At 39.1% G+C, this 12,862-nt stretch overlaps 1 protein-coding gene across 1 annotated transcript in view; it reads left to right on the forward strand.

Annotated features, from left to right (window-relative positions):
* WNT9A (Wnt family member 9A) overlaps positions 1–9,913 on the forward strand; it is a 102,161-nt gene extending 92,248 nt beyond the window's left edge. Inside the window, exon 4 of the mRNA XM_083186676.1 lies at positions 1,601–9,913. Coding sequence (XP_083042802.1) covers positions 1,601–2,074 — 474 coding nt within the window. The 3' untranslated portion in view covers positions 2,075–9,913. The remainder of the gene's footprint in view (positions 1–1,600) is intronic.
* The last annotated feature ends 2,949 nt before the right edge of the window (positions 9,914–12,862 follow it).

Genomic DNA, 12,862 nt, shown 5'->3' on the forward strand with positions numbered 1-12,862 from the left:
GCGAGCCGCTAAGGAAGCAGAGACATTAATTGAGGCACGAGGCATGAACTGCTTCATGTCTCAGGTCGCTGTTTCCTGTTGTGCTAAGAGGCTGCTCTGACAGGGATATTGGCACAGGCCTCAGGCCTACTTTAACCTTCATCCATCTCCCTCTTTCAGTGAGACGTCAGAAATGGCGTGGAGCCTGATCACGCTACATATCGGTCACGGGTAGCCCATTGTCCTGTATATATTGGGTGCTGGGTTCTCCTCGTCTGCTGTTTGGTTATAGCAAACCGTGATTAATGACTTCTTCCTTGAACGATTAGGCAGGTGAAAGAGTATCTCTCTATACCCGAGGAACCATGACGTACATAAGTTTCGAGATTCTAGTAGCTGGTAATTGATTAACCAGGTCTGCCTTTCGTTGTCACTTTCCTCACAGCTGACCTTGTGCGTGTTGGCCTACAGTTGATATTGTCTGTGAGCAATACTACACCCGGTGTATGCTGCATGATCTACACTTTGGTCTTTTGTTTTCAATTATTTAAATGAACAGATAATAAGACCTCTCCCAACATCACAAAATTGTTCCAGATCCACCAATGCAACCACATTGGTCACCCTGGTCGCATCTCTGGTCATCCCCCTGGCCTCCACCCCGGTCACTACTCTGGTCTCCCTAGCCTGGTGACATCCCTTGTCACCACCCTGGTCACCCTGGCAAATTTCTCTGGTCACCCTGGCCACTACTCTGGTCTCCCTAGCCTGGTGACATCCCTTGTCACCCCCCTGGTCACCCTGGCCACTACCCTGGTCTCCCTGGCCTGGTCACATCCTTGGTCACCGTGGCAACATCCCTTGTCACCCCTTTTGGTCACTCTGGCCATATCCCTGGTCACCGCTCTGGCCACCCCCCATCACATCCCTCACTTAAGGAGGGATGTTCTAGAGGGAAAATGCAGCCAAAAGACAATTTTTCTGTGCACTAGTTAGCCCATTCCACCCTCTGTCATAATGGGCTACATACGATATCCCACCAGTAAGGCATCACGATACGGAGCATCCAGATCCGTAAGTGCGTTAACCCTAACCCTCTGTAGCCTAACCCTCCCTGCTAATGCTAACCCCCATATCCGGCCGCCTAGATCTATCCCCCCTTCCCTGCAGCCTAACACTAAATCCCCCCTACTGCCTAAACCTAGTCCCTCCCACTTCCCCGGCCTGACCCTTATCCGCCTGGCATACTTACATTCAGGATGTCAGTTGTTGGGTTTCTGGCACAGGTTTGTAATGGCATCGAGGTCATGTGAGTCGCCATGCCAACTACCAGGATTATGACTGCATCCCAATGATCTGAAGAAATACTGTATGCACCACCTCCAAAAACAGGGAGCGGGTGGCTTTTGTTTTTTTCATTGCTAATGTCAAGTGCCCACAATCGGGGGTCTATGTGCCTCTGTGAATCCGGCCCTGTACTAGCTAAATAATTCCTTGCTTTGGGCAACTTCTCCATTTTATCGAAGTCCAAGACTTGCTACACCTCCCCCTTCTCCAGAGGCATCTGTTTTTCTCTCCTCAGTCTCGCACCACTAACTCCATCTCATTTCTTTCATTTCAGGTGATTAAATCTGGGGTGAAGACCACTTGCAAATGCCACGGGGTGTCCGGTTCCTGCACAGTCCGCACCTGTTGGAGGCAGCTGTCCCCGTTCCACGAAATCGGAAAGCAGCTGAAGCAGAAGTACGAGACGTCGCTGAAAGTAGGGAGCACCACCAATGAAGCCACCGGAGAAGGGGACATCTCTCCACCCAAAAAGCCCGTTTCGGGACACAGTGACCAAATCCCCAGGACTACAGACCTAGTTTACATTGATGATTCACCGAGCTTTTGCCTGATGAGCAAATATTCCCCTGGAACGTCGGGGAGGAGGTGTTACAAAGACAAAAACTGCGAGAGCATTTGCTGTGGCCGCGGGCATAACACCCAGAGCAAGGTGGTGACCAGGCCCTGCCAGTGCCAGGTCCGGTGGTGCTGCTATGTGGAGTGTAAACAGTGCACACAACGAGAGGAGGTCTATACGTGTAAAGACTAGCCAACGCTTGTGGTCAGCGGATACGTCATGACACCATCGCAGCATATGGGGGGGTTTGATTGACTTTATTAGAGGGCTATATTATGACACAAGCACTTTGTCGGGTACTAATGTACCCAATTGTGGTGTTGCTGGTGTTCTGAGTTTTGTAGGGTGAGGTTGGACCTAACAAAGTATAACAAATTAGTGCCTGGATAGATAGTGGACATTTCACGCCGCCTTATAACACAGGTCATCTCGCGGCCCTTTCTGTTCCCGCCACAGCCTTCGCGAATGCTTAAGTTCCAAAAAATGGTTACGCCACCACCTACTAACTCACTCCTGGATCTCTGACTGGAGACAATATTGCTAACACAGGAAAATACACAACTCTGAGATTAACTGGATGAGAAGGGAACGGTTCAATCCCACCAGTTTAGCGCGTGTGTTGTTCTGTCTGTTTGTTTTTCTCCTTTTTAGTAAAAGAATACACTAGCGTAACCTGTAGACCGCCACAGCTCTGCTCGTTCGCTGCAGGATGCTGGTGTATTAAAAACCGTGCAAAACCAAATAATTTAATTTTTGGGGGGGGTTGGGGGCGCCCGCCTGGAAATCGAACTTGTGATTTGACACGGCGCCGCCGCCGTGTCACATCGTAGACGAGTAAAGATCAACGTAGCTTACAAAGTGAGTTGTCTTTAGATTACAGCATCGGTGAACTCCAGATGCCTTTTTTTTTAGCACTATCACTGTCTTAAAAACCACTAGAGAAGTTTATTTTTCATTGTATAAATATATAAATATATAGACGTATATTTTGCTTTTTTTTTTCTTGATTAAAAAAAAAAACGACCCTGTGTATCCCTCTCCTAGAGTCCTATGTTCACAGAATAATACGTTCCCCCTTTTTATTGTATTAATAATAAAACAAATAACACAGAGATCTTTGTTAAAAACGAGTTGACGATCCAGCTTAATCCAGAGAGCAAGAGATCCATATGGAACTGTCACGTCATTCCACTTACTGTAATGCTAGGAGCAGTAGAAACTATACTAGACGCTGTATTAGCCTCCCGAAAACCACTATATTACAGACGATGGTGTCATTCATCAATGTGCCAGTTACACAAATATGTTCCAAACCACACAAGACAAGAGCAGATTCCTCGTCCCTTGTTAAACTGTGAAATAGGCAAATATTTCATATATATATAATATATAAGAGACCTGATCTAGTGTATGTTACTTAGAGGTCTGAAAAAAGCTACTTTGGTTGATAGTAAATCTAGACGGCTGAGTGTAAGTGTATATTAACATAATGAAAGGGAATCCATGTAGGTTTCAGTCTCAAGGTTACGTCTTAAAGCTGGTTACACGCTAAGCAATATTACAAATGGCATCACTCATTTTGGCCATTCTGAGAGATGTAATATCGTTCTACATGTACGCACAATAGCGTTAACGATGCTCACTCCCATGGGTCGCTAACAATGTCCCCCCGTTGCCTGTACAAGCAGCTCAGATTTTACTATATCGTCAACGGAGCGGAGACAGGAGGACTTCACTGAACGATATTGTTCGGTGTGTACGCAATTTATTGTTTGCCTGGGAGTTCACGGGAAAACACTGCCAATATTGCTCTATGGGTAGTATGTAACCAGCTTTACTCCCAAGATACAGGAAGTCTCTTTTCGGTTCCGAATCTGTTAGTTTTGACATCGTCAGATCTATGCAGTTGTATAAGTGACTTGGGCAAATGGTCCTTCTTATAATAGAGTGTAGCAGGATCAAGCATTAAATGATGATATTTTTACTTTGTGTTTGGACCCTCTACCTTCTCATCTGGAATGCAGCTTTTTCCCCAGTCATGGCCCATTGCTGCATAGATGAGACAGTCATCACAATAGGCTGGAATTTCCAACGGGAGTAATCCACTCGCTGGAATATCTAAGGATACTTGTTATAAAGAAATAAGACTGATTTATTACAGAATAGTTCCATGAGTAGCCACCACAATCACCGTGCTGAATCATGCACTGGATTCACCCAAAAGCTGATTTGTAATTTAGATTTTGTAGGTTGCTAAGGGGTCTGTTTACTGGAGAGAGATAAAGTGGGCGGGGTAAAGTAACAGCCAATCAGCTCCTAACTCCCGCCACCGGCCGGTTGGCTGGTGCTTTATCTACATCTGCTGTATATTTTTTTAGGTTTTAGACCCCTTAATCCCTTAGGATTCCCATCAATTTTCCTAGCCCACTTTTACTGTGTTTTTCCACCAGCTGGGATTAGACATTAGACAACATACAAACCCCAACTCCAGTAAATCTTGCTACACAACCTCACAGTGCACCATGCACTAATGGACCTATGGACTCCACAGCTGTGACCAAATCCATAGATATTTAATAACTATATAAAGTAAATAGCAACAATCTGGTCATTAAAGGTCAAAACTGTATTCAGAGTGTGTGTGTGTGTGTGTGTATGTGTGTGTGTGTGTATATATATATATATATATATATATATATATATATAAATATGCACACACACACACTTATATATAATGTTTATTTATTCAAAAGCATTTTGAAGGACCTTACTTTGGTTTTAGTGTGGTATTACATCAAATTATTAACAGTGATAAACAGCATTTTATAATCCAATTAAAAAAAAAAAAAAATATATATATATATATATATATATATATATATATATTTGTTTGAGTAGACACAGATTTTGTGCCTTTAGTACTTATGAAGATAATGCGTGTCTGTGTTTAGGGAGAAACGCGTCGGTATGAATGATTCAGAGACACTAAATGCACACGTTTTTCTATCAACATATTTTCAATATTCCCGGGAAATGCAAAGTGTGCGGGAGCGGGTGAATGAACTACTGAGCGGGCAAAGCTCTTATGAGTATAAGTATTTCACGCACTGAAGCCTAGATGCCTTCTGTATTTAAAATGTATTTATGACAATGTGGATATATTGCTTTTCCTGTTATATATATATTGTACATAGTTGGTTTAATTGTTCTGTGGTATTGCAAAACGTAAAACTTTACGATCATTTTCCATTCTTTCATTGACGATAGCTGGTACTTAACATTTTGTTTGTACAGGCAGTTAAAGTGAATGCCGAGTGATTGCCGACTTTAGCGGCATATAAAGTCTTCCAATGGGGGAAGCTGCCATTTTTATAATCGCAACCAAAATTTGAGACTGCAGCCAATCAGTTGATTCGGAATCAGGGACAGTGGCTCTTCTTCGTGATACAATGGCCGACTTTGCTATGCATACAGTAGATGATACGTTACCTTCAACACTATCACAATCACTAAATAAATTGAAGGCTTAAAGACCCGTTGGCCATATTCCGTATTGTTCACCTGCAAGGTTCCCTCATATACACTAAGCTTTATATATAAGGTATTTTCAGTTTGCCTAATGTGCCAAGGATGCACATTAAGGTATTTAAACACAACCATATCACAGTTATTGATCAGTGGATCATTCTTCCCAGTGTTCTGTTCTTATCACTAGAGCAATGTCAAAGTTCCCCAATTTTGGCACAATTGCAAACTTGTCCAGTAGAGGAGGGGAAGACGATACAGAAAAATGCCCTTGTGTCTTTGAAGTACTTATAATTTTATATTAGTGATGGCAATTAAGAAATTGTTGCTTTAAAATTGCCCACCGCCATTTTCCTTAAAATGTTATGGCCGTGATTGATGGGGTGCTAACGACGATATATTTTTGTTTGTTTTCTCTTTCCAAACTAGCAAAATGACATCTGGTGGTTCGTTTTTCAATGCCTTATCAAATATTTTATTGCCTAGCGAGTTTTGCAAGGCAACAACGGGTTATCAATCAAGAGCTCTTTTTCTAAAATAAATATAGTTTTAGGCTCTATTTAAGAAAAATATTACCTGCGGCAACTCCGCGATACTCGGCTACCCCAGTGTTCCTGGTGTGTAGCTGTAAGTGTTCACACAATATTCTGTGGGACAGTATTTGCAGATACAATAAACATAAACAATATAAAGTTTAAAATTAGATACAAGTTACTCTATTTAAATCTTAAAATTTTATGAAAAAATAAATAATACATTTGTGCTTAAAAATGTATTAAATCAAAAACTTTATGGAAAAAAATAAAAAAAAATTACCTCCACAGTATGTTACTGCCAGTATTGTTAATAACCAGCAATAACCTTTTGAAATTTAGGCCAAAGAAAAAAAAATACAAAAATTATATTTTCAGAGGCAAGCATGCTCTTCCATAAATCAGCCCCTAAATGTTTTGGGCATTACTTAATCTTTTATTAGATAGTACAGTCATAGCTCAATCTTTTTGTAAAATTCTCCTTCATGGCAAATGCAATATTTGAGTGCCTGTACCGTATATACTATTCAACGTGTGTCAGGTCCAAGACCACCTTCATTTTGCTATATGTGGGTAGACATTTCTCTTATCTGCATTATGTGTAAAGAAAATATATCTTAAATTGTTTCTACTTATAATTACAATTATGTATGCAATTCATTTCCATTGTTAAAGAGCCTGCCAGGGAATGCTGTTGGGAAGGGTGCAAGTTTAAGGGTTATGACCAGAGGGTCCAGACACCACAGAGGGACTTGAGCATCAATTAGAGAGGACATGGAAAGAGCACAGCCACTTTGTAATGGAGTGGACAAGGGTTTGTTAAGACCCAACTCTGTCCATGATGATGCTGACCCCTAGATGAGGGTTTGGGAACCTCAGAAAGTGGAGCCCACTGGGGATTCCCCCTGTTCACCAGTAGGCCAGTCCAACCTTGTTCAGATCTTATCTCTCACTGTCCATAACCTGAATGATTACTTCTAGCATCAAAACTATAATGCACTTCTTAAATGAGTATAGTTATTCCCTTATAATTCAGATTCTTTTTTTCAGATATTCTTTAGCCTGAAGGTAAAAATGCTTAACCAAATAACTTACTGCAGAACTCAACATAATCATTGGGCTAAGGGGCCCTTTAGTCGGATGATCAAACACAAAAGCTACAAATGCCATAAGCAGTCTTCAAAAACATCTGGTGGTTCGTTTTTCAATGCCTGTTTAAAACTTTATGGGTATTTTTTTAATCAATTTAATATATTGCACATAAACAGTCACTCCTTTTTGCCAGATTCATTTGGTTAGTACTAAATTATGCTTCTTTATTAGATGTATTTTAAGTATTCTCATATCTACACAATATAATGGGGGAAACAAACATTATAACTATATATATATATTTTTTATCAACAAGTAAGCATATGATATGGTGGCATTTTCTGGAAATGACTATGTACTTATATTTTTCCTTACTTGCAATCTCAGATTGTGTTTGCTATTTTTGTAATAGAAATTTTTTTATACAAAAAATCTTTTTGCACCTGTGTGCCTTATTATTTTGTATTGTGTGTGCTTACGTTTTTGTATATCAAATTATATGAAAAAAAAATGTTGAAAGAAAGCCTTTCATATGCATTTTTATGTTTCCCAGTCGAAATGCAATTGAAACCCTATTCATTATGCTAATCCCTCTACTTTATGAGGATTTAAAATGTATTGTTTATATAGGCTTTGCTTATCTTTCAGCCTTTGTACATACCACATATAAGACTTACAGTCAAATATACAGAATGTTACATAAATCAGAGTGTTTCCCAAATCCCCATTTTCTGTTTAACTAAAATGACACGTTTGTGAGCTCTTGTAAATTCTAAAATGTTTTGATACAAGTTAGCAATGAGTGTAAAGTGTTTTATACTGTATATATATGTATATTGTAAAATAAATATTTTTCTTTACTTTGGATTCCCATAGACATGGAATAAAACAGGGAAATATTAAAAATAAATGTTCAGATTAACAATGACATCTTCAATAATAGATAAAATTTATTTAAAAAAATGCTGTATGCGATAATGAATATATTGAAGATATAATTCAATAATTTTGTATTTTTTGGGAATTTGTTTTAATTTTCATTTTTTTTTATTTAACCTTATGGTTGCTATTATATACATACAGCTTATTATTTTAGCAGGGTGACAATTTTTTTTTAAAGATGGCAGATATTCATATATTATTCAAAAATGGTTTTAATTGTTAAAAAACAAACCAACCTCCCATGGAGGGAAGATATATTAATTTTCCAATCACATACCTTCATAATATTAATGTTTATGTTAATCTGTACTTAATATTTCCATATTTCCCTTGTTTTATACTTAATTGTTTCTTATTTTCTGAATGATGAAGAGTGAATTATTGTAGACAAACCTAAATGTACAGAAAACATTATAAATATCCTTATAAGAAAATATATTTTGTAAAGTAATCTTTGTAAGTTGCACTTAAATTCTGTTTGCTAAGGCATTTTCCTATTTAAGACCTTTTATTGAAAACAATTACTAAAATATATAATGTAATAGATCCAATATGGAAAACTGTTTGCAAAATTGCAGACATTCTGTAATATTCTTAAGTGTTACAAGAAAACAAGGAGAAATGAAAAAAGAAAAACTTGGATATTGACCATTTTTTTCTTTATGTTACTTATTGACATCATATACTCCACTTTTTCTATTTCAAAAGTTGCTGCATTACTTGTATTATTAAAGGTAATGAGCAACATAATTCAATAAATTTCTAGATGTCACCACAATCATGTTAAAAGAAAAACATAATTCTGCTGCATTTTGCAGAAAAGTAATTGTTTTCTGGAGAATTGGCGGATTGGCTGAACATCCCCTTTAATGTACTACTGTCACATTCCATTCTAAAAATTCTGAAAACCAGTAGTAGACCAAATGTTCTACTGTACATACTGTATACAGTGTAACAGACAATAAATCAGCACATCCTAAAAGTACACTAATGAAAAAATATGTATAAATATATCTGTGATAGAATTTAAAGTTATATTTGTTCCAATTACTTAACACAATAATTTGCAACCAGCCTTTTTGACTAGGAGTCAGTAAATTGAAAAATCCCAAAAATAAAATAAAATATTTTTTAGCCAAAATAGCATTTTCCCACCCTCAACGTAATGGCATTTATAATTGGTTCAGACCAAATAATTTTATAGTTATTAAAGCCCTATTTTTTTTCTGCTGTTCAAATGTACTTAAATATTGGAACTGCCACAATATTTTTGAATTACATGGAGGCTACAGATAGAGGGATAAGAATGTGTGAATCCTTTATTGCTGATAGCTTCAATTTGTGTTAAAGATAAATGTTTTCCTTATTTTTGAGGGGCTAGGTTGGTTCTGCTTTATACAGTATGTATCTTTTGATCTTAAAATGCAATTGCCATAAGGCCATGTTATCAAGGAACAGCTGTAAAGTCTCTGGGTCTTTATGTCTTTGAGGCAACTTATAGATTTACAGAATGTGTATAGATACAAGACTTGCCAATGATTTTAGTAAACATTCAGAAAAATAATAGTAAAAGAACAATGTGCAATGTAACATCTCTCAGTACTAATGTGCCTAGAATTTTGGAGGTACCGCCATGGGTACCTATACTTTTCAAAAGTTCACAATTTTAACTAAAACATGAGTTTAGGTTCTGAAATTGTATTTGTGCACTTAAGATGGTATTTTTTATGATGAACGGAGGTGCAGACAAGACATTAACTGAAATATCATGAAGGATACGGAATATTTTTTTTGTACATTTTTTTCAATGTCTTATGGGAGCCTAAATTATTTATCTCTACCTCATGTGTACAGCTTGTAGGTATAATTCTGATTCTGAGTGGCTGTTGAGAATGTATTTAAGTTATTTAACATCTTTGTATAACAAAAGCAAACAAAAAATAAAACAATAAATGTATTTTAAATTATAAAAGTACTTAACATGTGTTTTCTTATTTACTTTCTCTAACAGAACAATGAGCTTGGTTTTTAACGGGAGAACAATAAAAACTGATGTTCTCATATAATTTGGGCTACAGTTTCTTTCCTCTCCTTAAATATAACAATAATGTTTTCATATATCTAAAAAAAAAAAAAAATTACTCTACAACCGTCAATGGTTTACATAAACTAACGTATTGCCATATCGGTGGCTTCAGTGAATGCATCAGCCACATAACAAGGGAGATCATTGCTGTTCATATTTCCACAATAAACTGTAGCTTTGAGGAGATGACCCTTAACATAATCACAAGTTCTATCAGTTCCTAAATATGGGTACTAGAATTTTTTGCAAAAGATCCATCCAGACAGAGAAGCTTATATTCAACTTGCAAGTAATGAAGGCCCAATGCCTTCATTCTTTAGGTAAGGATATGGGTACTAGAATGTTTTGACCAAGGTCCACTCGGACAGAGAAGCCTCCATTCAATTTGCAAGTAATTAAGGCCCTAACGCTTTATTCTTTAGGTAATAAAGTTTTGTCCATTTCCAACATATTGGATATGTAAAGTTGTAAAAATGGACTTAGCGGTTTTCAGATTAGGATACATATAGCTTCAACTAAACACTTCCAGCGCAATATGCTAAACTGAGCTTAGATTAAGTTATGGGACACAATATCCGAAAGATATGGAAGATGACTCATAAATCTACTGAAACATTTAGTTACCACTAGGGATGGCCGTTGAGCATAATGTACATAGATAGCTACCGATCATCAATGGTTTGCCAATGATAGTCAATGGTTTTGCCAATAATGATGTAAGACTGCTGGTTCTCCGACTGTGATGAGAGTGGCAATATTTTACTTCCGCTAGCCAAGGGTATGCAATACACAAAATGCTCAGCCAACGCAGCACATGGCCCACCCCTACTTCCCTGATTGGCACTGTTACCCACCGAGTCCTGCCTCCCACTCAGCTGTACCTGCTATTACTGTGTGGGAAAGTAATGATGGCCACCAATGATGTAAAAAAAACATCAATGGCTTCCCATTGATGAATTTTTGGTATCAATGTAAATGACCAATGGCATCAATGATGTAGAACCATTCAATGGCCTTCCATAGTTACCACTGCTGGAGTAGCGAACCATGGTCCATGGGATACTCTTATATACAAAGCCATGATATCTATGGGAATATGTCTCTGACAATGGTACAAACCCTTCTATTTAGGACAACTTTGATACTTTCGGCAAATAGGGCCGGATTCATGTTCATTTGCAAAGAACAATGAGAGTTATATTTGAGTGGGGTGTGTCCTTCAAAATTATATCTATATTGCAGTGTTAAAATATTCGGAGGGCCCTGCTCACAAGCTTACAATCTATAAGGAAAAAGGCAATGATACACAAGGATAGGTATTCTGTATTGCACAACGGTCCACCAGCTTGCAAAGGTTCTTGGTGGGATGAATGATAAAGTGACCGGGCAAAGTAAGCCAGGGTTCAGGAAGAAAATAAGAGAGCAAATAAGTGAGCATGTTTGTGCTGTAAACTAAGGATGTAATTCGATGGGAAAGGCTGGCTGAGAGGCGCTACAGCTGTAATGTGCGCAGGTTTTGGAATCTCATAAGCTGCCTGAAGAGGTGAGTTCTCAGAGAACTCTTGAAGGTTTGGAGACTGGAGGAGCGTCTTATTGTGCGTGGGGGTGGATTCCACAGAGTGGCTGCAGCCCAAAGAAAGTCCTACAATGAGTGGGAGCAGGTAATGAGTGTGGTTGAGAGACATACAGATGGAGTGCCTTTAATCTTTGCAGGGGCTGGCGGTCGGATCGCCAGCTGCCAGCCCCTGCCAGAAGCTGGAAGGGGGGCATATCCCTTCAACTGGAGCTCCCCCCCGGGTCCCAGTCACCTCGTCGCCGGTTCCCAATGCCGTCCCCCACCTCCCCGCTCCCCTGCTAACCCTGCCCGTCTCCCTGAAGTGGAGATTGGCAGGGTTCGTGTCCCAGCCCGCATGGTAACTGGGACGTGAGTGTGTGTGAGACACTCGCGCATCTCAGTCAGATGGAGCGCCGACTCACCAGCGGGGGCATTCTGGTGAGCCCCGGCACTGAACGAGAGGTGCTCCATCTTTACAGTAGATCTTGTGAAGAACGAAGAGGACGAGTTATGAGATATTTTGAGAAGAGAAGATATGTATGTTGGTGTAGTTTGGTTTATGACCTTGTGTGTAAGCAGGGCTATTTTTGTGCAGGCTCCAGCAGGAACTGTGGCCCTTATTCTAGTTCACTGTTTCTGACAAAATATTCCTCAGATGGACAAAACCATGTGCACTGCAGGTGAGGCAGGTGTTACTTGTGCAGAGAGAATTAGATTTGGGTGGGGTTTTACACCTGCCTCACCTGCAGTGCACACGGTTTTGTTCATCTGAGGAATATTTTGTCAGAAACAGTGAACTAGAATAAGGGCCTCAGTTCCTGCTGGAGCCTGCACAAAAAGAGCCCTGTGTGTAAGTTAATTAATTTTGTATTGAATACGGTAGAATACAGGTAACCAATGAAGTGACTGACAGAGTAGCTTTGCAGACGATGAACGTCTGGCTAGGAAGATTAGCCTCGCAGCTGCATTCATGATGGACTGTAGTGGTGAGAGTCTGTATTGGGGAAGGCCAATAAGGAGACTATTGCAATAATCAATGTGTGAGATGATGAGAGCATGGATTGGATTGTTTGCAGTGTCTTGTGTAAGGTAAGGGCACATTTTTAATGATTTTTAGATGCACGTAACATGATTTAGAGACAGATTGAATATGGGGAACAAAGATCAGTTCAGAGTCAAGGATAACACCTAGGCAGGGAGATTATAGGGTAGGAGTGATTGTGGTGTTCACAACAGTGCTAGAGATA

This window comes from Crinia signifera, chromosome 5 (assembly GCF_055691185.1).
Source record: "Crinia signifera chromosome 5, ASM5569118v1, whole genome shotgun sequence".
In the NCBI taxonomy this organism is placed as follows: domain Eukaryota; kingdom Metazoa; phylum Chordata; class Amphibia; order Anura; family Myobatrachidae; genus Crinia; species Crinia signifera.